General features: G+C 41.4%; 1 protein-coding gene across 2 annotated transcripts; it reads left to right on the top strand.

Annotated features, from left to right (window-relative positions):
- Nucleotides 1-1,249: 1,249 nt before the first annotated feature.
- Nucleotides 1,250-25,235, top strand: foxn2a (forkhead box N2a). 2 transcript variants are annotated; one of them, XM_030070359.1, is made up of 6 exons: nt 1,250-1,393; nt 15,454-16,031; nt 17,873-17,997; nt 19,169-19,218; nt 19,916-19,984; nt 21,291-25,235. In XM_030070359.1, exons 2-6 carry the CDS (start codon nt 15,468-15,470, stop codon nt 21,713-21,715), a joined length of 1,233 nt encoding a protein of 410 aa, XP_029926219.1. In that variant the 5' UTR covers nt 1,250-1,393; nt 15,454-15,467; the 3' UTR covers nt 21,716-25,235. The 2 variants fall into 2 exon arrangements, with proteins under 2 accessions (XP_029926219.1, XP_029926221.1); XM_030070361.1 differs by lacking the exon at nt 1,250-1,393 and adding an exon at nt 1,537-1,899.
- The last annotated feature ends 2,754 nt before the right edge of the window (nt 25,236-27,989 follow it).

The following is a 27,989-nucleotide window of genomic DNA, read 5'->3' as shown; positions in this document are numbered from 1 at the left end:
AAAACACTTCACACTCTTCAAACAATTCCATAAACCAGTTCAACGGCTTTGATGTAGCAGGTAAGGCATCTCACTGCAGAGTAAATGAATATTATCATTCTGAATGCCATACCATAATTCACCTCTGGTAGTGCAAAATGTGTATTTATGCTTGCATTCACAGTGTACCTGAACAAAAAATAAATAAGCAGTTTGCTTGTTAACTGGTTGCAGTGACATGAATGATGCATACAAAGAAATATATATTCCAGGACATCAGTGACGCTCACACTCAGTTCAAAACTGCCAGTAACTCAACGGCAAAGCCTGTTTTTCAAGTTTAAAGAAAAGGAGGGGAAAAGAAGGGTGTGCATCAACAGGCTTGCAAAAGGCATTTACAGCACTGCTGCATGGGAGATATTTGAGTTGAGTTTATACACAGTAAAACCAAACAGAGAGGGTGTTAGTTCAGTCCACAGAGAGCTACTCATATAGGCCTAGAGACTGGAGTGGCTGAGGTGAATAAGGTATCACTATTCTGTGAAAGTTACAGTTTGCTGTGAAGTCCGTGTTGGCCAGTAAAGCGGCACTCAACAGATTCACAAATTTTGTCCCGCAAGCTTCCCTGCACTCCTCTGCACCTCTACTCCAGCAAGTCACGTTGCAGACAGATCACACACTCAAAGCAACTGTAGTCTTTTTTTTTTTTTTGGCAACAAATTGTATACTGTCGTCCAAACAACAGGTATGTGTTGTTTTGGAAAAAAGTACAAATTTGTTTTCCGTGTGTGTGTCTCACTGTATGTCTACACATAATGTTAGTTTATTGGTATCACCGTTGACTCTAGGAGGGGCCCTGTTGCAGGTTCACAATCATCATGGGGCTGGGTGTGGTGGCACCACCGCCGGCACATCCTTTATCTCCGCCTGGGGTGCTTGGTGTGAACACTCCTGTGTTTGTGTGGGACTGCTCACACATCATGTCTCACACCTTTAATCAATTTTAAAAATCACCCCATCACTATAACACATTTACCTCTCATTAGGGTTACTGGTAGAAACTGCTCTAGCCTATTTCCTTGTTCTAGCTATAGGCAGCTGGCGACAAAAAGTGAGAGCAGTGCACACAGCACGTTGCAAAACAGGATGGCGTGCGCGCTCGCGGAGCTCCTGCGCTGCGGCAGTTGCCAGGGGAGATAGGAGGGGAGGGGTTTTGATTGGCTGAAGTGGGCTTGTTGCCATGGCGACGGCGAGGGGTTTGGTAGCGTTGCCGTGCGCTGTGATCTGCGCGCTGCGTGTATGGAGGAAGCAGCTGCTGATCTGATCTCTGACATTGTGTGAGACAGACATCTGAATTAACTGCGCACACTTCTGCCTATTAACCATACCGCTCTGAGGCACGGCGTGCATGATTGTGAGTATCGGAGCATGTTTTATTTATTAGTAAATTAAAAACACCGGGGGAAATACCGTGTGTGTTTCGAACAAGCGGAAAGTAAATGTGGTCAAGTGACTTTGCTTAGACCAGCCAGCATGGCAGATCAAGCGACAGCATGTGGCCAGCTAGCTAACGTGAGCGATACTTCTGTCGTGCTGCTCTTTAAGGTCTGAAAAGCGTGGACAATCGAGTTGAACATCTACAACACAGGGAAATAACATCGGCGACACAGAAACACTTCACCCTAGATAGTTTGGGTGTATATTTATCGCTAGCAGTAGCTACACTTCATTTCCACAGAGCCGACGGACGCGACTTCGCCTCATGATTTCGGGCTGGGTGAGCGAAGGTTGGACTACAGTGAACTTGCTGTCGTCGAGCCGAGCTAACAAAATGTGATTAACCTAAAAAAAGAAATAGAAATACTTGGAAACGAGTCGTGTTTTGCCAGGAAGTGTTGTGCGAGGTCGACGTCGTCACGTGTAAGTTGGCTAGCATAATACTGAAGATATATATGTATATGTATATATATATTTATATGTATATTGTTAGCGGCTGTGTGAGCTTTTGTGAGCGTGTCGATTTAACGCTATAATGTGTGTAGCTTTAGCCTCGGAGCTGGATCCAGTTTCCGTTTTTGAGCGTTTCGAAATCTGACAACGACACAGAGAAGTCAGGGGTTTCTCCTCTGGAACTTGTTCGCTCCAACACTTGGTACTTTATCTTCTCCCTACAATAAAAATTGACCTAATTACTAAACTCGGAATCACGTGATACAACCGAATAACGCACAGTGCTCTCTCTTTTTCTTTTTTTCCCCCTCCGTGTGTGTGTGTGTGTGTGTATGCTGGGCTTTGAGACACAGGTTGCCATCATGACCTTAAACAGTTCCAAGTTTCATGTTGTGTATCGGCGGCACTACAGGCTAGGAGGTTGCACTAGCTAGCTAAGCACATGATGTAATGGATTATCACAAGATTGTCCCAGATACAGAATGCTCTACAAACAATGTCTGAGTGTTGGAAAAATCTCTTTAATCCAGTTGGGTTTATATTGTTGTTGAGTAGAAATTCACATAACTGCTATTATTCATCATTTGTCTGGTGTTGCCTGCCCTCTCTGCTTGGTTGATTGTGTGTGCGTGTGCGTTTTTTGTATCCACTAGACTAAACAAATGTGCTCTAAATTTAATTCTGTGCTTTTGAGTTTTTTTGGGGGGGGTGCATAAAAGTTATTTGTTCCACTGTGAGGTCATGATATTAATGTAGACTGTAGACTGACATTGTTCTCCTCTTGCTTGACAGTTAAGCCCCGGTGATAAAGGGAAAACAAAGGCAACAGAAGATTAAAGAGGGGGAGAAAAAAAAGCAGAAGTGATCAATCTGCCATTATCATAGTGCCGCAAATTCATGGGCATACTGTAGGTCAGAACCATCTGTTGTTGATGTTGATGTTGTTGTTGTTGGTCTGAGCATGGATTCTTCTCTGTACATGTTTGTATGTACAGAGGCCTCTGTGGGGTAAGTATTTTTGCCTCCCAGAATAGACTAGGGCATGCTTACTTTACTGACATTCATTACTATAAATAAGACTTGCCATAACCTAGTGATGCTGTATTGCTGACATGAACTGGTTTATATGAGCACATGGCTGCTAAAGTGTTGTCACAAGCAGAGCTGGGTCATCTTCAGTTGTGCACCATGATAAGATTAGTTAGATTGCTGGCACAAAACTCAGAATTATGTGTTTGAATCTTTCGTGCACTGAGGGCCTTTTTATGCTTCATTAAGAGGTGAAAAGAAAGCCAGCTGCTCAGTCTTTGTGAGTGTTGTGGTCTTTACTTATGGGGTCGCTAACTGAGCAGGATGGATGAAATGGGAATTTGTATAATATCTTACTTGTGAATCAGCTGCTGTGAGGTAGTGCTGACGCTCTTTTGCTCAAGTCCATCTTGATTAGTGTGTGCACAGCAGTGTCAAATTCACAACCAGTCAATGTTACAATTGATTACATCAGGCACAGTATCATTTGATATTGTCACCAGTGCCCCAGCATATATGTATATATATATATATATATATATTTTTTTTTTTTCCCACCCCCACAAAAATCTTGGGAAGAAACCCTTGGTTATTGGCCGGCTTGCTGAATCATACTAATTAGATGTGATCAGAGTCAAGGCCTCTTTATTCTCATTTGAAAACTTATACTACACCAATACAGTTTTCATGCAGTTTTTTTCCATAATTGAAATGTTTGCTATCTATTTTACACCAATCGAGCATGGTGATAAGCTTCCAGTGCATCAAATCTACCTCAAACACCTCTGAAAGCCTTGACGATGCCACACTTGATCATCACAACCTGTTAAAACTGTCACTCAATAATAAGTCACTCTATTGTACTTTGGCAATGACTCAGAAAATGTATGATCTCATCAGAGGATCTATGATATTACAATAGTGAAGACGCTTAACAAAAAAGACCACCACATTCAGCGTAGCATTATTATTGTGAAATGCATTTCTGAAGTGTTTAACACACGTTTGAGAAGTTGGCCATATAGGCTTCCGTCTGTAATGGTGCTCAGCATAGCATAAATATTAAATATCTGTTAAGAGGAAATATGGCAGATAGTGCTTTGTAATTCTACCCCTGTTAAAGGCGGATTGACGTAGAAGCTGCTTTTCAAAAATAGTGGTGTTGCCCTTAATCAGCCTTATCACACAACTCTGTACTCTGACCCAGAGTAAATGAAAGGCTCTTTCCTTTCAAAGTGTCAGTGTTCTTTGTATGTGTTGTGTATGAGTGAGTGTGGTTCTAGCATGATTAAGAAAGCTGACCCTGTTTCAGAAACCTTTGGGATTGCTAAGCCGGTAGAGTTTTCTCACCAATTGATATGCTGAAGAGAAAACCTACCCCTCATAGCTTTATAACCCACTGGAGCTCCATGACTCAGTCACATGTGACAGTGTTGTTTTATTGACTTTTACATTATCAGGTTGGTTTAGACGCTTTTTTTCCCACTGTAAATGGAAGAGGTGAAACAGATGCACAGACTGGCAGAGTAAGGAAGTTGATGGGCTTTGACGTTTACTTGCTCCCAGTGACTTTATTTCTATAATTACACTGCAGTGTGGATATGTCCATGGTTTGTGCAAGTTTAAAGTTGAAGTGATGTTAAAAATGCAGTAGCTTATGTTTTCAAGGAAGTGGGGGAAAAAATGCTTTGTTGTTTTCAGTGCCAGTAGTTGTCTCTGTGTTTTGGATTTATCACCAACTTGTGACCTCATTGTCGAGGCTGTATTTACAAATACGGAGTGTGCTGACCTGCCTTTACCTCACTTTATGAAGGCCCCTGTTCAATCAGGCGTCCGTCTGGGGTCTATAAAAATGAAGACTGCATCTCTGACTGCTGACATTGGTCTATCTGACCAGTGGAGTTGATGTTTCTAAGGCACCTAACACAATTTTGAAATGATTGACTTGAAGGTTTGAAGCTGTACATTGTTTTTTTTTTATTGCCTGCTCACATCCCTATCCCATCTTTGAGCAGAACAACCTGCTGGAAAAAGGCACACCCCCAAGGGTCTGCTACCTCCCTTGTCTTGATTCTGTGACATTCAGAGAGTACTAATCAAGTATAGGTGGTAGCTCTGAATTTGGGTTGCAAATGTGTACCTCTCCGCAGAGGCGTGTTGCTATCCATGTGTCCCCTCCCTTCTTTGAGCCACTAATTGTAAGGATTTTTTTTTATTATTACTATATTTTTTTCTGTTCTGCCCAGATGAGTTTATCAGGGCTCTTATTTTTTATGTTTGACATCATTTTAAATCTCCAGACAGGACCAGGTACACCTAAACGGGTAGCATTCCTATTAATCTGTCTGTGTCTTTTTAGCAGTTTGCAAGATAACAGTTGTCACTGTTTTACAATCTGGAGACAGTCTAATCCTGTCAACAAGAATACAAACTAGTGGTTTAGATTCACTTCTCCAGCAGTCTAAAACATACATGCCTTGGACGGGGATGTTTGAGTTTATACCTCAGCTTTTTCCTGCTTAGCTCCGTCTCACTGTGTGTATTTACAGAAGTTACACATGTGCAGTGTGAGTATTCCTGTTGTGGCGCCTGTCAGTCTACTCCATTTCTTGTTTTAGGTCACATCTCTTGATTGGTCTCAGTCGTTATGCGTTTACTCTATAGGGAAAGCCCCCCTCCCCTTTCCCCTGCCCTTCTAACCCCCTGAGTGTCCCTCTGCCCATCTCATTTTTGAGGGCGTGGACTCAAGACGCAGCCCGCATCAGAGCTGAAAGCAACGCTAATGTGCCCGTTTCCTTGATTGAGAGAGAGGAAGAGGGAAGCATGGCTGTGTCCTGTGTGACAATGGGCCTTTGTCTAGTCACTCCTGGCTGAATTAACAGGGTTTATTTAATTGAGATGGCAGTGTGATGACAACGACTCCGGCTGTTGACCGGCCTGTGCACAAGACATCAGGATCTTTTTAAGCAAGTGCAGGGCGAGTGGGTAATCTGTTGTCAGTTTAGGGAAATTTTGACTTTGGAACCACACATATTTAACAAAAATAAAATGTAAATTGAAGATCGAAAATCTGTAGCAGGCAGCTAATACAGCATACTGTATGTCTGTCTTAGCATGACAGCATAAAGACATGCTCTTTTAAACTCTGACTTTGTACTGGAAATGACTCCATCCATAAGCAAGTACAGAGCCCAGATTACTAGAGCATGTCCAGAGCTCATCTATTTTTATGTCCAGCATTGCCATCAGATCACCATGGTGACTTATGCGTACATAGCAAAAAAAAAAAAAAAAAAAAACAGTAGCAAGACTTTTGTTGTGGTGCATCTGGGTTCCATGCTTACTGTAATTCCATCCAGAAGCGAGTATGGAGAGTAGTTTACTGGAGCAGAAGACACAAGGCAGGTCAGCAGTCACGTGGTATTTGGGTAACAAATGACTATCTAGTTCTTTATGATTAGTAAAATGTCTGGTAGATGGTGCATAGGTGTGAAGTGTTTTGCCTCTTCCCTGTAAGTTGTGTGGCAAATTGCAAGGACAGGATTTTCAGTGGATGCCATTACAGTGATTTCCCTGCTGACACTTGCAGATGATATATTCTGTTTAAGTTTGCACTAATTTAGGAACATTATTATTCTCATCATTTTCCTAAAGGACTTTGTGGAGTTTTTTGTGTTGTGTGTGCTATATTGGTCAAAATTGCAGTTAGAAGGAAAAAAAAATATAGGCTATTTGCAAAAGTGCAAAAAAAAGAAAAGAAAAAAAAGTCACCAGAAATAAAACATGCTTTTGCAATAACATCCTGTAAATATTTTTTTAAAGGATTCTGACATGACTGAGGTAATGTGTAGTAAGCCTACAGAAAAAGATTTGGTGATCTTTGCTGTTTTCATGTTGCCTATGTTAAGTGGTTGTGGGTGTTTGCACACTGAACTCCAACCACATGACCCCGCGAGATAAGGTTTCAGTGTTGGCTGATGGCAGGCTTGTACTTTGGAAGGCCTTCACCTCTTTTGACCATGCAAATGTCCTATCTGTGTGTGTGTTTGTGTGTGTGTGTCGGTGAAAATCAAGACATATTATTATTTAGTAACAGTAACACATATTCAGTTAGTGTTGACTAAAAAAAACTACATTAAAATTGACTGTTGCTTTACAAAACTGTATCTGACTCAGTGTGGGCTGGAATGTTAATTCACAGGTTGCCTTCTAGACAAGGTCTAATTAGTCCTGTTAGCTTCCAAGTGTCAGAACTTATATTCTGTCATCATGTCTGCAAGGAGCCTGTGCCACCTCTGCTTAAAGCAACTCTTAGTCACCCTTATTTCATAGTGACATGAGCCCAGGGAATAAGCCTATGAAGAGTAATAGCCTAACAACGACAGACTAATAAATATCTTTATATTTATCAAGCCTGGTGATTTGTCAGTGTGCCGTAGTAACTTAAGCTCTGAACGAATTCCCCCTCACTTAACCATTTGGGAACAGTTGGTTGGGTTGGACTGCATCTTTGGGCCAGTTGACACACTGCTGCATGTTGACTTGACCGATGAAATGATCAGCAAAGTAAATACCGCTGCTTCAGTAAGTGCTACTGCCAGTGTTCTCGCTGGTCAGGCCCACTGTGTGGGTCTAGAGTAGGCCTGACTGTCTCTGTGTGAAGTCTGAGTTTGTTTTCTGAAAATGAACTTCCTCAACAGGCAGGAGGTGTTTCCTTCCCTCCCGGTCCTCTGTTTGAAACTGTGAGGCGAATACTGAGCACTTCTGAAACATGACTAGAGCAAAAACAACTGCTCCTTTGTATGGTGAGAATGTGGGGCCAATTGTAATGCCTTTGTGTGAGCTTTTTCATTGGCTTTCACCTCGGGCACTGAGTAGATCCGTTTTTATCCGTTGAGTAGTTTTATTTGAAAAATGTACCGTTTAGAGGTTGTGCTGAAACAGTTGCCTGATTGGGTCAGGTGGCAACTGATGTCTAATTTTAATCGTTGTGACATAGTTTGACCTTTCCATAGAATTGGATAAAGGACCGGCACTGTATTTGCTGCCTTGCTCTAACACATTCATATACTCTCTCTCCCTTTTTTCCCGGTCTCATTCACATTTTCAGAGCAATAAAATAGTTTGAGCCAGACAAGGTAGTCACCTAAATAGCAGTTTGAGTTTCAAATAACAGCCTTTGCCATGGGGTTTTGTGACACACCTTTGTGTATCTATTACAGAGGTGTAACTGGTTTGTGTCAACGTCTTGTGAAGGGGGTGTGGTGTCAGTACACCTGTACACAAGCTCTTGGCAGTTTCAGTCTGTAGAGTTCAGTTTTGTTTTTCCGTCTTGTTCTGCTGTTGTTTACGTAAACATAGTGAGTCGTACGTTGTAATCTTCTAGCAAAACTGAACTTTTTGCTGTAAGGCGTAGGTTGTGTAGCTTGGCTTTATGACACTCAGTCAGTGGTGCCGTGACATCCAGGTTGGTTGTGGCCTTTCCCAGTGCTCTTTGTCAGACAGGTTTGTGGAGAATGGGGGTAGACTGCTGGCCTCAGCACTTTCCGCCTGTATTGATCTCCCCACATTAGGCTCTCTCTTCATGCACAGACATGAGCACAATTGCTTCCCTTACAGCGTTGGCTGCCGTGGCAACTGAGTCCTAGTCATGAGATTGGCTCCCCGAAAACATCTTAACCAGGACCTCATCATTTGGGTGCCGCTGTTATCCATCACCTCCCTCATAGTTCCACATATATATATTTGATATATAACAGCTTGATTTGCCACTAAAGGCTATCTCCATATGTCTTTGTGTATTTTTGAATAGGCTAAGTGCTTAACAGGATAAAAGAGCAGTTTGAAAGGGAAAAATGTGCCTTGGCACCTGCTGTTAGTGCTTGCCTGTTTGCACATGAATATGATTGGACTGGCACTGTGCACTGAGCTATTTTAACTTGCAGATGAGCCATTGGGTCAGCAGCAGTGCAGCTTTGGTGTATTTTCAAGGATGAGCTGCAGTCAACAGGCCAGTCCGGCTCATTAGCTCCCTCTCCCCCTCCACTCTTTACACACTAGTGTCCTATTATCCACTGCATCCCTTGCTGCCTCTTGCTTTGATGTCTTTTCATAAGAGCAATGATAACGACAATAATCGTAACAGCAGCAATAATTGACCAACCATAATCATGGTAAAACACTTCCTGTTTTTGGTTGGATGCATGGAAGCTCTTTTGCCTGTCCACCCTGCCTCTGTTGATATTCAAAAATCAGCGGTCTGGAGGAGCCACTTAGAAGAGGATAAGTGCTCTCTAGCACCCAGGCGGCCAGCTGAGAGGTCATGGGGTGTGAAGATGGGTTGAGGTGATCCTCACTGGTGTTTTAAGGTTAATCAGTGGTCTGTTACTTTGCCCCGGGCACGACTTCATCTGGACTACAAGCAGCTGAACCAAAGTTACGACCATCCATGGTTTGCCTAAGACAAAAAGGACTCACATGAGGTGTTTACAGTTGACTCTCACTACAGAAAAACATCTCAGCTGCACCTGTGTACCGAACTCAAACCTGCTGCAACATACGGCTTTTTTTTTTTTTTTTTTTTGCCACACCTGTTACGGTACAGGGTGTGACGCAATCTCTGTCCTAAATGTTTCTCATCAGAATGAATTGAGTAACACAGTCATGGATCTAGACTTACAAAGTAACAAAGAAGAATTGAAACTGTTGGATTGCCTGCCACATGAGTGCAGTGTCATGAGTTTGAATCCTGCCTTCCTGTGAGCTGGCAAGGGATACAGAAATGCCATGAGAATCTTTTAAACAGCTTTAACTATAGCATAACCACTTTTACACATTGTCTACATGTGCCCCTAATCATGGCTAAATTGTCAACAGCTGATATTTGGCCTGTACACACAGCTCTAGCTCTGGTCTAAGATGTTTTTTATTTGGAGGGGATAATGGGGGAATTTTCTTTTGAAACTATAGACCTGTCTGTATGCCTTGTCCCTTCACTATTTTTTAATTCACGTGGAGTGGAAACCTGTCATGTCAAGGGATATCTATTTGTGTTTTGGGCTCTGAGCGGAGCTTTTCTTTTAACACAAATGGGCCGTTCTCTCGCTGCCTGACATATCTGATTGCTCTACTTTGCTGAGAGCTGTGATTCATCCAGACTGAAGATAACCTATAGCCTACCTCACCATTCAGTCTCTTCTCTCTCTCTCTCTCTCTCTCTCTCTCTCTCATACTTCCATAAAAGGACTTCCCTATTGTTATGCTTCTTCCCATGCTCACGCTTTCCCCTCTCCTCTCCTGTTCCCTTAACTTTGGCCTTGACTGCCTCCTCCATGTCCGTTTTTTGTGGGTTATCAGTATTGCCTTTATTCATCAAGTAGATGAGTGCACAAGAAATTTGACTTTGTATGTGGTGATGTGAAACAAGACAGAAAACGTAGGACTGATCGGTTAGAAGTATGCATTATGGATGCATGCAAAGTGGAAGAATTGATGACCTTAGATTTAGAAGTCACTCTAAACCGAAATGTGATTTCCCTGCACTGCTATGTTTATCCCCTCATTCAGAGTTGAGTGGTCATTTTATTAATGCACTAATGCCTCCTTTTCTCCTCCCATCCACACTGGCTGGCTCTGAGAAGCTGTTATATGTGTGTGTGTGTTAGAGAGAGAGAGAGAGAAAGCGTGTGCCTGTGTGTGTGCACTCCATCTCCTGTCTCACCCACTCTCCAAACTCTCTTTACAATTTGACCCAATTCCTGTCTTATCACAGCAGTGAAAATATATGCCTCTTTGCCCCACCCTCTGTGCCTTTCTCCCCCGCCATCTGACCCAGCTTCACCCCCCTCCCGATCCTGAACATCCCGATCCACGCCACACACGGGGGCATCTGATGTCCACACACAGTGCAGGAGGAGCATCTCTTTCCTCAGTGGCTGCTCACTGTCAGAACCAGCGAGGATGGATTAGTTATTTTCTTATTGACTCTCGTTTGGCAGATTTCTGCTCTTAATTTAAGGGATGGCATGGTTGTCATGGTGACACTGAGGACTTAGAGCTTGTTGTGAGCTGAGCCAGGGAATGATCTCTTTGTGCTCTTGGCCTCATCGACCACCGCGCAAGACCAAAGCCTGCCTCTTATGACATTACACACTCATTCAGATTTATTGTGCCAATCTGATGTTCAAATAAATGTGTTGACAGTATGCAGGTATCAGGGTAGCTGTATAACATAATGTAAATGGTGACAAAACAAATTGTATATTTCAAGAACACAATGGGCAGGTATTAGGCTAAACAATTAGCCATTAGAATTAATAATTCTTATTTTGTCGCAGTCTGTGGAAGAGGAACAACATGGGTTTTTGATTTGTCGAGGCAAAAGTTGGAAGTTACTTGGAAGACTATTGAATTCAGTTGCTAATGACAGTTTTAATTGTTTTTAATGAGATTACCAGATGGGATCATGGAGTGCAAGTTTGCTTACTTGAGAGAGAAGGTTGCAGATCTTCAGATGCCTGTGCTTTTGATGTCTGTGTAAGACCATCCAAAAACTTTAGATGCCAGGAGTTTTTCAGAGACTGCTGGCACCTTCCTGTGATTTGCTAACAATGCTGTTCCTAGACAGTGTAGAACAAAACTATTTCTGCCAGAACTGCACACAGGAACCAGATGAAATGAAGTCCAGATTTTGGTAACTGGGACACAGCATGCCAGCACCATTTTTGAGCCACTAAATGAACTTATTTGAGTTGTGAAGACAGTTTGTTGCACTCAAAGGAATACTCCAGCATCTTAGGCAAAATAACCCTTTTATTGACTTAATGAGTCTGAGACAAGATCTTCAATACCATTTTCACCTCTGGAGTTGTTGTAAGGTTTATTTTTCACTTTGACGGGCTAGGCTGATGACTCTGATAGACTTAAAATCTTTATGCTAAGTTGACATGACATATGCTACCCGTAGAAGTTGGAAAAAGTTTTCGTTTAAACTCAACTTAAATCAAAAGCATTTCCAACCTAGTCAGGGTATGAAATAGCATATTGTTCAAAAGATAGTTCCCGTTTGATTGGTCAAATCGGCGAAAAAATTGTGGTCGATAAGGCTGTAAAACACACCTTGACGTTGTGTTTGATGAGTTCATTTTAGTTGCCAACTGAGAAAACCTATCAGATTGCCACTGCATGTATTCTATGTATTGAAACATGTTGCACAAGGACAGCAGGACGCACACAGTCCAAAGGAACACAGACAAGATCAATGTGTATCTTAGTCTGCGTGTGTGCCTGTGTGTTTGAGCAGCTTGGGATACAGTGCTTATGAAGCTATAATGAAACACCAGTGCATTGGTCAGTTGTAGCAAGAAGATGTTCTCTATTACAGTGAGATGTGTGGGATATAGTGAGTGAGAGAGTCTATATTCCTAATTGGACCGACTGGAGATGCTTTGGGAAACTAAAGGATACACAGCGCAAGTGTCTCGTAGCCAGATGCATTTCTTTACGTACCCATAATAACATTCATTGGCCTCTTGGGCATTGTTGCTGTTGTGCTCATTCTATACACTTGCTGCAGTTAAAGGTTTAACAATGTCCCATGTTAAAACATAGTAAAACAGTAAAAAGTGTATGGCTACTCTTGGGGAACAATTTGACAGAGCAAACCAACATGTTTCAGTTGTAATCGCCATCATCAGGGTATGAGGATTACATGCATTGTCAACAATAAATATGTTCAATAGCATCTGAAATGGGAAAACCTCAGAGACCATAAAAAATACTATCAGATTCAAACCCTTAAGGACATGCAATCTCGTTGAAGAACTGTGTATTGTATTAAAACATAAAGGAAAACCTTAAATATACATCAATTGTAGCAAAGCTAAGCTAAAACCTGCAAAAACACTGCTACTGTTTTTTTAACATTAGCACTGATCATTTTCCAGTGCATACCATGCTTTTTTAGATATTTGGTTTTATTTATCCTATCATCGAGGCAGGTATTTGTTTTCATTCATTTCAGTACAATCCAAAAAAACAAGCTTGCAGAGCCTTGAAACTTGACTTTGACAAAAATAAACCCAGACGGGAAGCTAAATATTAACTGCTGCATGGTATTGAACATTGAATGCCTACGTTGATTTGAAAAGTGTACACATCTTCTGGTGCATTCATATGATGGTGGCGAGTATAGACAACTGGGACCTTCAAGTCATCTGCTACACATTATTAACTTAACATGCTATTTGGTTGGAAAATCAAACACAGAAGACAAAGCAAACATTGGCATCATGGGCAAAGGATGATGTGGATTTTGATTTCTTCTTGCTTAAAATAGTAATGACAGGTAGTCTGGCTTTGAAGCAATTAGGAAAATCATTGTTCCAGTAGTATGTAAATGCACCATTCCTCTGTCAAATTATTAAAAGATTTCCAATTAGAGGCATCAATACAACAAAATGTGCATCACCAGAAAATAGTCCCTCAAGAAAAGATTGTTTTACAGGTGAAAATTCAATTGAATTGCACAGATGTTAACAGGATTAGCACTGAGTTTTAAGGCAGGTTTACCACCTGAATGTGTCAATTTAAAGGACCAGGGAAGCCAAGTAAATATTCAAAAAATCAAAAAAGTATGGTGTATGTTTTGGAAAATTGCCTATAGTAATGTGAATTATGCAGGCAGTGTAGTAAATGGGCTAAAACATGCAAACACACACTGATCTGGTCCTTCAAAATTGAACTGCTCATTCATTCCATTTGGGTTAAGACTTTGAAAATGAAAGATTCAAAAGGCCTCTCTCTGCTTTCTAATGAAATTTAAATCACCTCCTTTTGGGCCAAGAGAGACCTTCTCAATGTCTTTAAAAGAAAACCCAACATATGATGCTTGGCTTCTTTAAAGTGGTGGGATATGGGATTTTTGACAGCCTCTCTCTCGGTGGACCTCCTGTGCTCAGTAATTCAGTCTTTCAAAAAGCGCTCAGTTTCACCTACATACACTTTTCCACAGGGGCATGAAATCATAGATATTACAGTCTTTGTTTTACATGTAAGGAAACTTAATGTTCACAGTCTTCCACTGACAGGATGTTCAAAACCATTTGTATTTTTTATATTTCTAACCTAATTTAATTGGCATTGCATTTTATTTTTCTTGTAGACCCTTAACATTTTTTAGTCTTGTAGATTTAAAAAAAAAAAAAAAAAAAAAAAAAATCTGTGACCTGGCTGTTGGGAAGGCTATATTTTCAGTGAAATTGGGTGAAAGCCTTTGATATTTCAAAGTGGATTCCTGTCATTGGGTTAGGGCATGAATTTAGGTTGAAAGGTCCTTTCAGTGGCCTGGACATCCAGAGGGTTTACATTCTTAGATATAGGCTAGTTCACTGCAAAATTAAGACATTCAAAATTGCTGTTTAGATAGTACAGTAGCATCAGAATCACATAATAAGAATACACTACATTACAAAGCCTGTATCTTTGACCCATTTCTGTTCGTATTGCTGTTCCATCAATCAGGAACATTTTTAAATACTGATGTCTGGTCTGTTGGCTCTGAGTTAGCCATTTTGGATAGACATATTTATTGTTGACAATGCATGTAATCCGTTAACCCGTGACCTTTTGAGTGTTCTGCAGCCCAAAATCTGTTGATGTTAGCTTAATATTAGAGCTATGTAAGATTGTTCCTCGTGAGTACTTTATTTTTTTCCCTCTCCTTTAGTTGTTTTTGATTAATGCATCTTGATGGATCTGAAGGTTTGGTGCAGACGAGAAAAAGTAGCCTCATCTCATTTATGATTTCTGAGGGGTTCTTGGGTGGTGCTCATTAATGATACAGGTCTGCTGCCAATGTCAAATTTCCCAGTGCTATTAAATGACTGACGACACCCCAGGTCTGCAGCCTCTCCTCACCACTTTATTTGGCATGTGTCAAGTTCAGCCTTGCTCCTGGCTGAATGCAGATCAGTGTTCAAGAGCCATCCACTCGGTGAGATGGAGGCCCTCCACTCATTCCTGCAGTTCGCTGTGATTTTTTTCGGATGGTTTCATGCTCATTTACACATAACGAGCAGCTGCGTCTTGTCTGAAATGAGGTGGGCGTCAAGGAGTGGAGCCTTAAGTCAGTTCAGTCGTTCAAGAGGACTCCCTCGATGGTCCTTGGCTGGAGTCAAGAGGGGAGAGCGGAGAGGCTCTGTCCTCGCAAGGCATGTAAGAGAGGGGCAGTGAGAGAGGGCCAGGAAGTGCAATGGAAGCAGACAGGCACAGCTACAGGGTTTGTGCCCCCCAGGGAAAACTTAGGAAAACAAGTGCAGCGCTTCGAAACCACATCATTCCAATGTGTCGCACCCAGTTATTTCATACTACCAACTATGTTTTGAAGTCAGCTAACCTTTAAAAACTGTGGCTTTGACAAATCTTCTGTTCACCCTTTCTGTGTTAACTATTTAACATTAATGACATCTTGGTTTTTTTTGTCTTTTTTCTCTTCAGACATCCTTGATTTAATGGGTCCAATCATTGGGATGTCGCCAGATAAGAAAACGGAAATTCCGGGTATGCAGGAGGAGCGGACAGGGCTCAGAGGTGTTTGTGGTGCAGGAACACTGCCCGAGGCTGAGTGTGCATCCAGTCCACTGGCCACCAGTCTCGATCGCACCGGGGGCTCCGAGGACGAGGAGCTGACCAACCTCAACTGGCTTCATGAGAACCTGCTCCAGAACTTCACTCTGGGAGGACCTGAAGCTCAGCCCAGCGGGAGCCCCTTCTTTGACATAGAGGGGGACCACGGGGCCAACCAGGGCCCGTCATCTTCCTCCTCATCTTCGTCACACAGTAGAGGCAGAGAGCGGGACTCGTTGAAGTCTAAGCCCCCTTTCTCTTTCTCTCTCCTCATCTACATGGCCATTGAGCAGTCGCCCAGCAAGTCTTTGCCAGTCAAAGAGATCTATGGCTGGATTCTTGAGCACTTCCCCTATTTCTCCAACGCTCCCACTGGCTGGAAGAACTCAGTGCGCCACAACCTGTCCCTGAACAAATGCTTCCGCAAAGTGGAGAGGAGCTTGGGAAAGGTATGTTGTCAAACTGTCTTAGTTTTCACATACACAACACTTGCAAAACTGAAAATTTGCAGTATTTATTAAGCTTAACTTCAAAGGTTGGTTGGCTCTTACAGGAGTAGTTTAAGTTTAGCTGATATTGTCATCTTGCTAAGGCAAGATGATGTGATCTGGTCTTTTCCACCTGTGCAAACCTTGTCTGCTTTGTTTAGCATACCACTATTGGTGAGCAGTGTGTTGCAGTGAAGAGCTGCAGTGTGGCTCATGTGACAGTGTCTGGGACTGTAACACAGCCGCAGGGACCTCTGACTCTGCTGCGATAAGGGTGGAATCCAGTCAAGGTCACAGATACTCCTTCAGAGGAAATGCAAACACAGCACACTAAGATAGGACTTTATCTCTTGAGGCACAACAAAGTAGTGCAACTGTTTCACCGGGGAGAGAACCAGCCTACAGTTGGAAACCTCACCATCACACTGCGAGAGGGCAGCAAATATGACTAAAAGTGTAGAGACGAGTGGGTAGGTAGATTCTTTGTCAGCCTGTCCTGGCAGAGTTATTTGTCAACCATACTCATTTCTGCTGTATTCCTGTATGCGCACAGAGGAAAAATGAAGAAGTTGTTCGTCTCATTTGCACAAGCTTCTGACAAATGCAAAAGCACATTATGCATACCCTGCACAAAATCCTAAACATGATTGTGAAATTAATAGGAAATGAGTGAATGATTTGTGGTTGACAATTTGTGGATCAAATTCACAATACTGTAGGTTGTTTCCATGTATGTTGTTGCTATGTTGGCTTTTTCACCCTTCCCATTATAAATAAGAGTTAAAGAATTTGATTAGAAAGGTGGCTGTCCTCTGAAACCATTATTGACTGTAGTAGAGCTACAGTGTCGAACATGTAATTAGCAATACTTTGTTAGCTTTGCGCTTCTCTGCTATAGTCTGCATTGCATTCTTCTGAAAGCAGTGGAAAATGAAGGAGAGGGAGAGAGAGAGGGATGATGTGCAGCATAAGCCATGAGTCAGACTTGAATACGCCACTTACTGGAGTGACACGTTAGTTGCCATCATGAGCTGCAGTATGAGTGCTGACTTGTGGCTGGCAGGGCCCGTGGTGCCAAGGCTGTGCCCGGCTGAGAGCTGATATTTTCCCACCATGGGAGGGGATGGTGGTTAGCGCCTAGCGAGTAGCAACATGGTGTGGTGCAGGCCGCTCAGCACGCAGGTGCACAGCATGAGCCCTTCATCTGCTGAGAGACTAGCACCAGTTTCACATGACACAGCCTGGTGGTTTCCGTTGCCATGGTGACATTTCCTTCTTCCTGCATTGGGGCTGGTTGGTAATCTGAGTCAAGGTTATTCTCCTCCCTCCCTCTCTTCCCTCCCTCCACCTCCCAGACTGGGTAAGAATACACCACCATGAGATAAGGCGACAGTTTACACACTCCTTTAAGCTCACCAACACACAAAGTCATTCCTCACATACTGCTCTTAAAGCAAATTTCTCTCCTTTTGTTGAGCTTGTGAATGACTGAAAGAAGTCCTGGTAGTGTGTGTGCTATTTTACAGTATTTTGATGATGTTGCATTCCTCAAGTTTGTGCCACTTCAAGTGAAGTGAGATTGAATGTGATCATATCTGACAGAGCAGCATGCTTTCAGTGCAGTCTAGTACTATATCAAATGTTACATCCTCAGGTGTCAGGACTTCTTAAGTTCCCGGTCGGATAACAATATCAAAGATTTAAATTAAAAATTTCATATATGTTTGTAGCCATGAGATTTTTACTTTCCATTTTGTCTAATATGGGGTGAGAAATTTGACTGCTCCTTCTTTTTACTGCAGGCCAATGGAAAAGGTTCTCTCTGGTGTGTTGACCCTGAGTATCGCCCCAACCTGATCCAAGCCCTTAGGAAGCAACACTTCCCTGCCGCACATGCCTTCTGCACACCACCCGCCTCCCCACCCAGGTGAACCTTCATCCACTGCTCATTCTGTGGATGCTCTGAGTATTGACTTTGATGCAGTAGGAAATTATTAGTTGATGTAACCAATATGTGTATGAAAATGTTCGTTATAAAAAGCATCACCTTTGTTCCCCAAGATTTTATATAAAGAGTTTGACTTGATATAACTAGTGAAGACTTGTTGGAAGACTGTTGATTGATCATTTCTTTGAATTCATTTCTTTGAATTCTAGACCCAGATTGGTGCCTTTAAATTCAGCTTGTGCTGTTTGCACATCAATTCAGAAGTCTGATAAATAAAATGAAAATGACTTTGCCTTCATGTTCACAGAAATACTAATTATACGCATCCATATCTTCTCCATAATTTAGTGATTGTTGATAACTATGGGTATTTCATATCTTTAGACAAGAGTTCTTTGACAAGTTGACGGCCAATCACACACCGGGGGTGACCGCACAAATAGAAAGTGAACAGAGCTGAACATGTTGAAAATCATAAGAAATTCTAGCAAGTGAAAGATGAGATTACCTGTCGCAAAAACGTGGTGGATCCTTGTCGATTTTTGTTGTAGATTATTTGTGTTAATTGAGAGTAGAATCAGATGTCAGCCTGGCAAAGAGCATTGACTCTGAACAGAGCTGTTTGGTACATGCCAATTAAATAGCCAAACTCATTATCAATTTATTACTCAGGAAATGTGCAGGTTGACATCCTGGTATTATACAATTATGACAACCTGCCATGTTTGGTAAGTGATTTTGGGAGTACTTCTCAAATGTAATTGGATAGCTTAGAGTCCCAACAAACTGGTTGCACTTGTTTGGTATGATGGAGAGTAGTGTGTTTGCTGGTACAAGGAAAGGTGGAACCAAAAGTGTAACTGATGATCTTTACTGGAATTTTTGATCAAATGTATAAACAATTCTCCTAATTTTAAGCTGATTTTGAAATGATGATAAGCGAATTTAGGTTCTGGTCATACAAAGGTTATTTAAAACTCAACTTCATTCACACTTTACAGCCCAACTGTGCAGAAATCAGGAAAATTGCATTTTTCAGTGGAATGGCTCTTTAAATGATTGAGAGGTTTGCAGGGCTACAGTTGACTTTTGTTTGCTCCCTTTTTGCATACTCAAAGCTGATTCCTCTTGTCGTTTTTGCTCACTGCAGTGCCTCCTCACCCCCTCGCCACCTCTTCCTGCAAGGCTGTTCATTCAAAGGTGAGACCAAAGCAGTCTTCCCATCTCAATCCTTCTCCCTGTCTTCATGGAAAAATACACAAGTAGCTTCTATTATAAAGTTTGGGTACATTAAATAAAAGACACCTACCCGAAAAGAATCTGCAGATGCTTAGAAATTCCAATCAATGCGATTTTAGCTTCTGTTTGTGCAGTATTTTGATTATGTTGCTGTTGCACATTTCAGTCATGGGACACTCAGCATCACTATGCTTTTACTCGCAATACTTGGTTTGCCTTGATGCTTTCAAGTCATCAAAGCCTCATGTAGATCATAATGGCAAGAGCTCCAAGTCTTCGTCTCAGCCCTCCTCCTCCCCCTTCAGCCTCATGGTTTAGTAACCTTGACGACAGGCAGAGGTTCTGCTGGTGCTGACTGTCGAACACTCAGTCTCACTGTTAACATTAATAATTTAGAGCCCCAGAAGTGAGCTACCAGGCTTTTAGACACTTTGTTAGATCTGAAAAGATTGGATGCACTGTAAATATCTATAGCTTCATTTTATCTTATGGTTTGTTTCGGTGAATCTTTCCATGTGCATATCCAATCCATTCAGTAACTGTTCGTGGGGTCAGAAGTGTTTTCTGGAAAAGCCCCTTCCTTGTTCTAGAGAGAGATCTCCCTGCCCTGCTTTCACACCCCAGGACTGACCATCGTGCATGTTCTCTCCTCTTCCAGAGTCTGACATTGATGCTGCCACTGCCATGATGCTCTTAAACTCTGCCCCTGGGCACCACGTCGACCCATGTAAGAGACTCCAAAACAAGCCATTCTTTCACCTGCCTTCATACTCTCTCCTCCCTCGCATACCACCCAACACTGCTTCAATCATCTGTTATTTTGTGTGTTATTTAATTTGCGACATGTCCCTCACCTTATTTTCCTTTTAAAGCATGTTTTTGCTTCTTTTCAGTGAAGGTTGTTAGGCACCTTAGTGTTAAGGTCTTGGGAACTACTTGTTAATGTCCTTTTATTTATTCAACATACTGTGGCAAACTTAATGTCGTGGTAATTTGAGGTGATTCTTGATTTGTGCAGTGGAATCACATTACCGTGCCGTTATTGTCAGCTGTATTGCAGGTGAAAGCCAATGAGAATCAATGTGTTAATGAGCTTTCACTTATTTAACAGCCACCATAGTCGGCGGTGCTTGGAAGCACAATGTAAAGTGAACCGTCAGAAAGAGGAAGAAAGCAAGATTTTTACCAGCAGAAATTTAAGAGATGATGTTTAGTCGGCAGAATCTGGGGTTTTCCTCCTCCAGTAAATCACCATCGTCCCCATACACTCGCACAGCAATTGCAATGTTAGCCATGGCAAAGTAAAAGTGATTTTGGGAGTGGCATTTAATAAACAGAACCATAATTAATAATATATATTAGTCCATTTCCTCATTGTTGTTATTGTTATTATTACATAAATTTACATTTCCAAGGACAGCACTGGTCTTAGTTTAGTTCTGTTTTTATCCATAGACATAATCTTAACGTATTAGTTATTAGCTTGAGTAAGACCCAAGTTGACTTCATTTTCAGTATTGAACTGGAATTACCTTCTGACTAAAAGGTGGTGGTATTTTTTGTGCAGTGGTGTGGTTTTATGAATCGCTTAAGGGACATACAAATGAGCAGAGGGAGGTGGCAGTGCCAAAATAGTGAAGCGGTAAAATTTCATGGTAAATCCTTTTTTATGAATGACGAGAATGCCTGCCATGGCGGTAGTGCACCCTCACGCAGCGTTAAAATTTCTGGTGCCTTTTATGAATACAGATCTGTGTTTTATTTTCCTCAAATTTTATGGTATTATTCAGCTGAGGTCAAAGATATGCCCATGCCTGCCCAGTTACAAAGTGTTGTAACCACAAGATACTTGATCGGAGTTGGTGAGGTGTTTCAAATTGCAGGATTAAAGGTGGTCGGGAGAAGAGACACTCATGCTGTCGAATTTCTTAGAAAATTTACTGACAGCTTATGATAAATTAACTGAAAATCTCATTTTCTTTGTTTTAAATATTTCTGTATGCTCATCTTGTTGCGTCTTCTGCTCTCTGTAGGCGATTCTGATAGTCCACTGGACCTGTCCAGACCTGACTCTGTGCTGGTGAGCAGTGATCCGAAGCAGGACCACAACTACAGCAGTATGGCCCTGCAGCGTTGCTCCTCCCGCTCCTCCTCCTCTTCTCTTTCCTCCCTGGACGAGGGAGGCTGCGACCGTGGGCAGAATCGTCGCGCCGGCAGCGAGGGCTTCCACAGCGATGAGGACTCCGACCTCTGGGATGAGAGGGGCGGCCACCAGCCTTCACGATGCGCACCCTCCATTAAGTGGCCCGCGGGCAAGAGGGCACGACGTGAAGTCAAGCCGGAGCTGGACGAGGAGCTGAAGGAAGCAGCCGGTTCTCTACTGCACCTTGCTGGTATACGCAGCTGCACGGAGGGCTCCAAACGCACTGTCAAGAGCACAAAACTGAACAGGAAATAAATTTTTTTTTTTTTCTTCCCATCAGACTCCTGACCCTGTGAACCCTAACCTCTGACCCCTGATCGTGTGTCCCAGTGTGCCTCCTTCTCCTCATCTGATCGCTGATTGGCCATTTTGAGCCTTTTTTGTTTGGGATATTCCTGTCCAACAAAACAAATGGCAATAGTATCGTTCACACAGGAGAACAAAGCCATATAGAGACTTTTGTAACTCGGGGGTAACTGGTGGGTTGGGTGTTTGGGCTGTGGAGAAACATCATAATACCTATCCAAAATGACCTGCCTGCTTCTGTCGGATTAGATGATTGTGATTCAAAGATTTTTTTTTTTTTTTCTCTGAAAGACAAAATGGGAAAAGCTGAAGGTTTTATAACTCAAAGCGTTGCATGCTTCCTCCTCAAACCTATATCCTCTTCCAAGTGAATATTTATGAAGCGAATGAGTGCATGTTTGTAACAAACAAAATCTAACCTCCTGGTGTAATCAGTTTCTCCTTTTTGTGCTGAAGAAAAAAGCTAATGTTTTAAAAGGAATTCTTGGTCTACAAATCTTTAGAGATGCAATAATTAATCCACAAGTTTAACTTTTTGACGTTATTTAATGGTGGTTATCTTTTCAGAGGCGAGAACGCTGGTTAAACTTTACAATTAAGAGAATGAATGGAGTAGTATTATGATCTTATCAGCTAAACATATTACACATGAGCTCTGGCTCTTTTCAGGATTAGCAACATGTGGATATAGTGTTACTCTGCCACTGCCAAATTTAGTTGCAAAGTTAGCTACTACTACTTTGCTAGGTTTTGTGAGGCCATCCCCGTGCCATACAAAGGAAAACTATATCATTGTTTTGCATTCTTCATTCTGTCAGTCCCTGTCATTCACTAGTATGTTTTTTCATGTCTAATCTTACAATATCACATGTATTGTATTCATGTTTCTGCTCACAACCTATGCAAAGTGAAGCAACTAATTTGACCACCTAATGGCATATGTTGACTGTGTGCTAGCATAGGTTACTCATAGATTTGTGTGTGTATCATACATCTGAGATGAGTGACATGAGCCCAAGACTGAGATGATGGGCATGACAGAGGAGTGTTTGAGATGGTCCAGCTAACTGGCTCTGTGTCAGTCCAAATCTTCTGACAAAACACTCATAACATTTGAGTGAATTTGGTTGGTTTTGTGAAAGAGAGACGCATCTCGCTCTTGCCACAGCTATACTTGACATGGGTTGTAAGAGTTTGTACTTGGTAGGGTTGGACTCTGGTGCTTTCATTTGGTCATACAGATTTTGTTAACAGGCAGGAGTGGACCCACACGAAATAACCGCAGCTTCTGGCCTCAACATTTGGGTGTGCTGTTTGATTATGCCTCCCTGTGCTAAGTTTTTGAACCATGTATGTAGGAAAATTGCAAAATTATCCAGCTAAATTTTCTTTTTGCTGATCTTGTGGCCGAGTAATTCACTACTTGGGGTGGGGGTGTGTGTCTGTTTTGGTTCAAGTAAAGGAAATGTAGAGGGTGGAGGGAGAGCAGACTGGAGTGTGAAGAATGAGAAGAGGACAGAGGTATCATCACGGCCAAAGAGAATTGACATTTGCATGTACAGCGCACCTGTGCAGTTGCTCGCAGGCGAGATGTTGCAGACTTGTGCTGCACTCATGTTGTGCCCCTAGTTCTGGCTGGCCAGTGTTGTCTCCTTGTTCTTCCCCCTAGAACAAAATAAGGAAGTGCACACTCTATTCTCAAGCTGTGAAATGGGGTGTTTATTGTAAGTTGATTGCATGCAGTTCAGTGAGGGGAAGTTGCAAGTGACTTATGTAAAAGGCCACAGTCCTCATTTGAGCTTTTATAAAAGTTGTGCACAGGCAGCATATAATACAAGAAAGCATGGAAGTGCACAACAGTATCAGACTCAAAATTATATTCTTCTCACATGGAAAAAAATTTAGATTAGATCACATTGTATTGCAATGACTGTTAGTATAGCTTGCATGGCCAGTGCCAAACATTTTCTTGTGCCACTGATGTGAAACTACAAATGTTGCGGTCACCATGTTCCCCTGTTCCCACAATTTAGCTATGTGATTTAGAGTAACAGTGCCCTAGTTTTCTGAATCATTTTAACAGGAAATGGGAGAGGGACTGTGACCAGTATAGTGACTAAACAACCCTTTGGTTTATTTTTGTTGCTTTAGAGTGGGAGCAGTTCTTAGAAGTAAGCTGCACTTCTCAGAAATAATATTTGCATACACTGGTCTTACTTAGCTGTGAAAAGAAAGAACAAATTGTTGTTGTTCATTAATCATCACCTTATTTATGACATTAATTTATGGGACTCTTGAATGCAGACTCTATCAAATACTGGTCATTTGAAATGAATGACTTCTCACTAGGCACATTTATATTCTCCCTCTGTGAAATCCTCTTGATAAGTGTTTTGGTTTTCTCCTGAGTTTATTTTACAGCAATACACCTTTTTTTCTTTCACTGTTTTATAGTGATTAAGTATTTTGCCAATGTCTATTGTCTTTAGAGCGGGTGTTTTCAATTTAACCATGACTGCCAGGTTTTCTTGATGTTTTGTTTTTGGTTTTTGTTAGACTGGATAGAAGACGATTAATTAACATATTGATCCTGAAACCTTTTGTTGCCAAAACTTGATGTACAGCAGGGGTAGACATTTCAGCTGAACAGACATTCCCCGTGCAGAATTTGTTTTGAAGCTGATGTAATCATTTTTACATTTATCTGACATATGGTTCATGTTTAGATATTTTGACTAAGCAGTCAAAATTTAAAAGTAGCTGTCAAATCTCACCACCGTAGGATCATCAACTTAAAAAAAAGAAGAAAAAAAGAAAAATTACACTTACTGCCACTGAAAACTCATGCTTCCAGGTGTTGCTGTGTGGTGTTAAATTTTGTTTTCAACACCTTTTGAAAACTGGAAAAGACTAACTTCGTCCCCCAGGGCTGCTGCTGTGTAGTTTCAGGCCTACATTAGAGTGTAGGGAGGACTGGTGAGAGATTATGGAGAGACTTCTAGAGGAAAATCTTACTCGTTCTTTCTGTAGCACTTGAAAAGGAAAGGCTCTGTCAGTCTCAAAGCGGCATTGATTCCCTCTCTGAGTCGATGTCGATCTGTGGGTGAGCTACCTAATAGTTATGGGGTCCCAGAACTTGTTCAACCCGAAAAGCTGCATACAATTGCTTCATTGCTTGACAGCTGTTATTGACTATTGATTATGTGATTTTTTTTTTTTTTTTTTTTTCAAAATTTTGTTGCAATTACTATGTTTATGATGAACATTTTGTTGCATTTGACTAAGTAAAGCTGCCAACCCAGTATCAGTTTGTGTCAGTCCTCTGCCATGTCTGTTAGACAGACACACCTTTTGGTTTTTGTATGCTAACCTCTGTTGATAAAATGTTTATAAGATTTATTTTCGCCAAAGATATGCAATTGCATTATATATGGTATTACAAAATAATAATAAAAACCTGTTCTTGTTATCACTGTGGGCATCTCTTTCCTTTTCAGATGAAACTGTTGCGCATATTGTCAGCACAAATAGGACATAAAAGATTTCTGCAGATACATTAGCCACATTTGTACTCTCTAAATCCTTAAAAAAACACTTTTTTAGTTCTAAATTTCTGATCAACATTGCCACCTACTGCGGTAGGTCACGAGATAAAAGTGGTAGCTAATAATAGTCTACTCTGAAAGATCTTGCTTTCTGTGTCACTGGCTTCTCAGATTTCACTTTCCCATGTTACAGCAAATATATTTTTCCCACCAAATCTTACAGTTAAGCTCTGTTTTGATTGAACAAGGCTGCGTTGCACTACATGTAGTGGCTTCACAATTCCCTTTTTCTCTTCTGCATGTCTTCTTGAATACATTAAAGTGGCACTTTGATCTTTGACAAGATGACAGTCAGTCACACGCCTGTGGTGACCACACATGTACAAAGTAAACAATGCTGGACATGTTGGACATCATAAATTTTAGCATGTGAAAGATAGGATAACCTGTGGGAGGGAAAAAAACGTAGTGGCCTTGTTGTAGATTGTTGTCGTAGATTATTTGTGTTAATTGATGGAGTGGCATCAGATGTCAGCCTAGCAAACTCAGAGAACCTGCAAATGTTAAGTTGAATTCAGAGCCCTGAATATAGACAGAACCGTTTATTATATCTTAATGAAATAGCCTGGCTCATGATCAGCTTTACTCTTGAGATATGTGCAGGTTGACATCCTGGCCACAATTTTGCCATCTAAATTCTGCTCAGAAAGATAAAAAAAATCACTTTTTTAGTTCTCTGGCTGAATTTCTGATCAACATTGCCACCTGCTGTGTAGGTCACAAGATTAAAGTGGTAGCTAATAATAGTGTATTCTTAAAAAACATCTTACTTTCCTTGTCACTGGCTTCTCAGATTTCACTTAACCATGTTACAGAAAATATTTTCTCCACCAAATCCCACAGTTAAGCCCTGTTTTGACTGAACAAGGCTGCGTTGCACTACATGTTGTGGCTCCACAGTTCCTCTTTTCTCTTCTGCATGTCTTCTTGAATACATTAAAGTGGCACGTTGCCAGAAATGCACCTTTCATCAATGTGGACCGCGAGCCTGTGCCTGTGATGGATGCATCATCAGATGTCCTAACGACACTTCCCTGTAAGTTAATTAGTCATGGAGGACTGCGGGATGAACACAGTGTGACCCTGAACAAGGGGTTGTCTGATGAGCCTCAGGCCCATTGGCACGGCTCTATTGTTCAGTGGAGTCCTGTGTCTACAGGAAGAGGGGGGCTTCTCCCTACTGACTGCCTCAATTCAGCTGGAAATCAGAGCAGCACCACCTCCCCCTCTCCCACACGGCCCTAGCAACCACGCCACGCCGACAGTTACCAGGCAACCAGACAATGCTGGAGCCACTGGCTGTGCTGTGCGCGTGTTTTTGCCTGTACACGTTTAAGATCAAGAATAATACAGCAGCAATGGAGGAAATGTGTGCTTTTTTTTTAGTACCAAAAACAGTCTTACAAGCATGCTTTGTCTTTATGAATGCATCATATATGGCCTGCTGTTATGAATCATTTAAAAGCTTGGTGATGGAGTGATGGCTGTGAAGGGATTAATGTGGATTAAGTGAAATAGATCGTGTGCAGGATTTGAATGAATGAGTGATAACCGCAGTGGATTCCACAAGCAACATCTCTTTGCACTTCAACATCTAAAACGAGGTCATCTGCGTTTTAAAGGGGGGAAACACAAGTACTATCCTACACTGGGGGTAGCCTGCGGTGACCCACTTGTGATTTTAGACCCCACACCCCCTGGGCAAACCACATCCACAACCAAGCCATGAATATGGAAAGTCACAAAATATTGTAAATATTGTATAAATTATGTAACACACTGACACAGTTCTAAATAGCATTTCATGTTTCTTAAAAGAAAGCACTGAGGCAGGATGACTCAGATGCTGCTGGACCCAGCTTATCTGGCTTAATTTTTCTGAGAAGCACATATAGGACACCACATAGGAGCACAATAGTCATGTTCAGACTCACTTGAATGTACATTAACTTAAGATAAGTAATATTATCTCAGAAAAAAAAAAAAAAAATCATGGCAATTGGTATCATCTACCTTTAATGAGCATTTTGCATTTACATTTTTGCAAGTCCATAACTGGAAATCAATGTTAATTTGAAGCTGTTAATATAGACTGCTTCACTTTGACTGAAAGGTGTTAGGGTTAGGGTTAGGAATAGAAATTTCGCAAAGTGCCACATGACTTCATGACCCTAGAAAATCACTGGCACCCATGCCACATGAAAAACTCATCTTTATTTATAGCATTTTTCATGCAAACAGCCTGAGGTGCTTCACATTGCCACATTAAACAAACAGACAAAAAATTAAAACAATTGACAACAATAAAAATAATGCTATACTAAAACTTACAGCAATAAAAACTAAGTAAATTACATAAATAAAATAAATAAATAAATATGAAAACCAACTACTAAACTGCAAAAACTAAGGCTGTAACGTTATTTCAAAATAAAAGTAACACAAAAAAAAAAAAAAAAACAATACACAGGTAATGGAATTTACACAATTAATATCAGCTCGAAAAAAATATTGATTGACATTTTTACTATTTTCTTTTGGCATAAATATTTTTCTGCTACACCTTTGAACGCTAGAGGTCGCTCTGCTTTCTTCTCCAGCCTTTTGGCGTCTGAACT

The sequence above is a fragment of the Myripristis murdjan genome, chromosome 15, assembly GCF_902150065.1.
Source record: "Myripristis murdjan chromosome 15, fMyrMur1.1, whole genome shotgun sequence".
NCBI classification, from domain to species: Eukaryota; Metazoa; Chordata; class Actinopteri; order Holocentriformes; family Holocentridae; genus Myripristis; species Myripristis murdjan.
The sequence above is the reverse complement of the archived record's forward strand: the minus strand, read 5'-3'. Positions and strand labels throughout refer to the sequence as shown.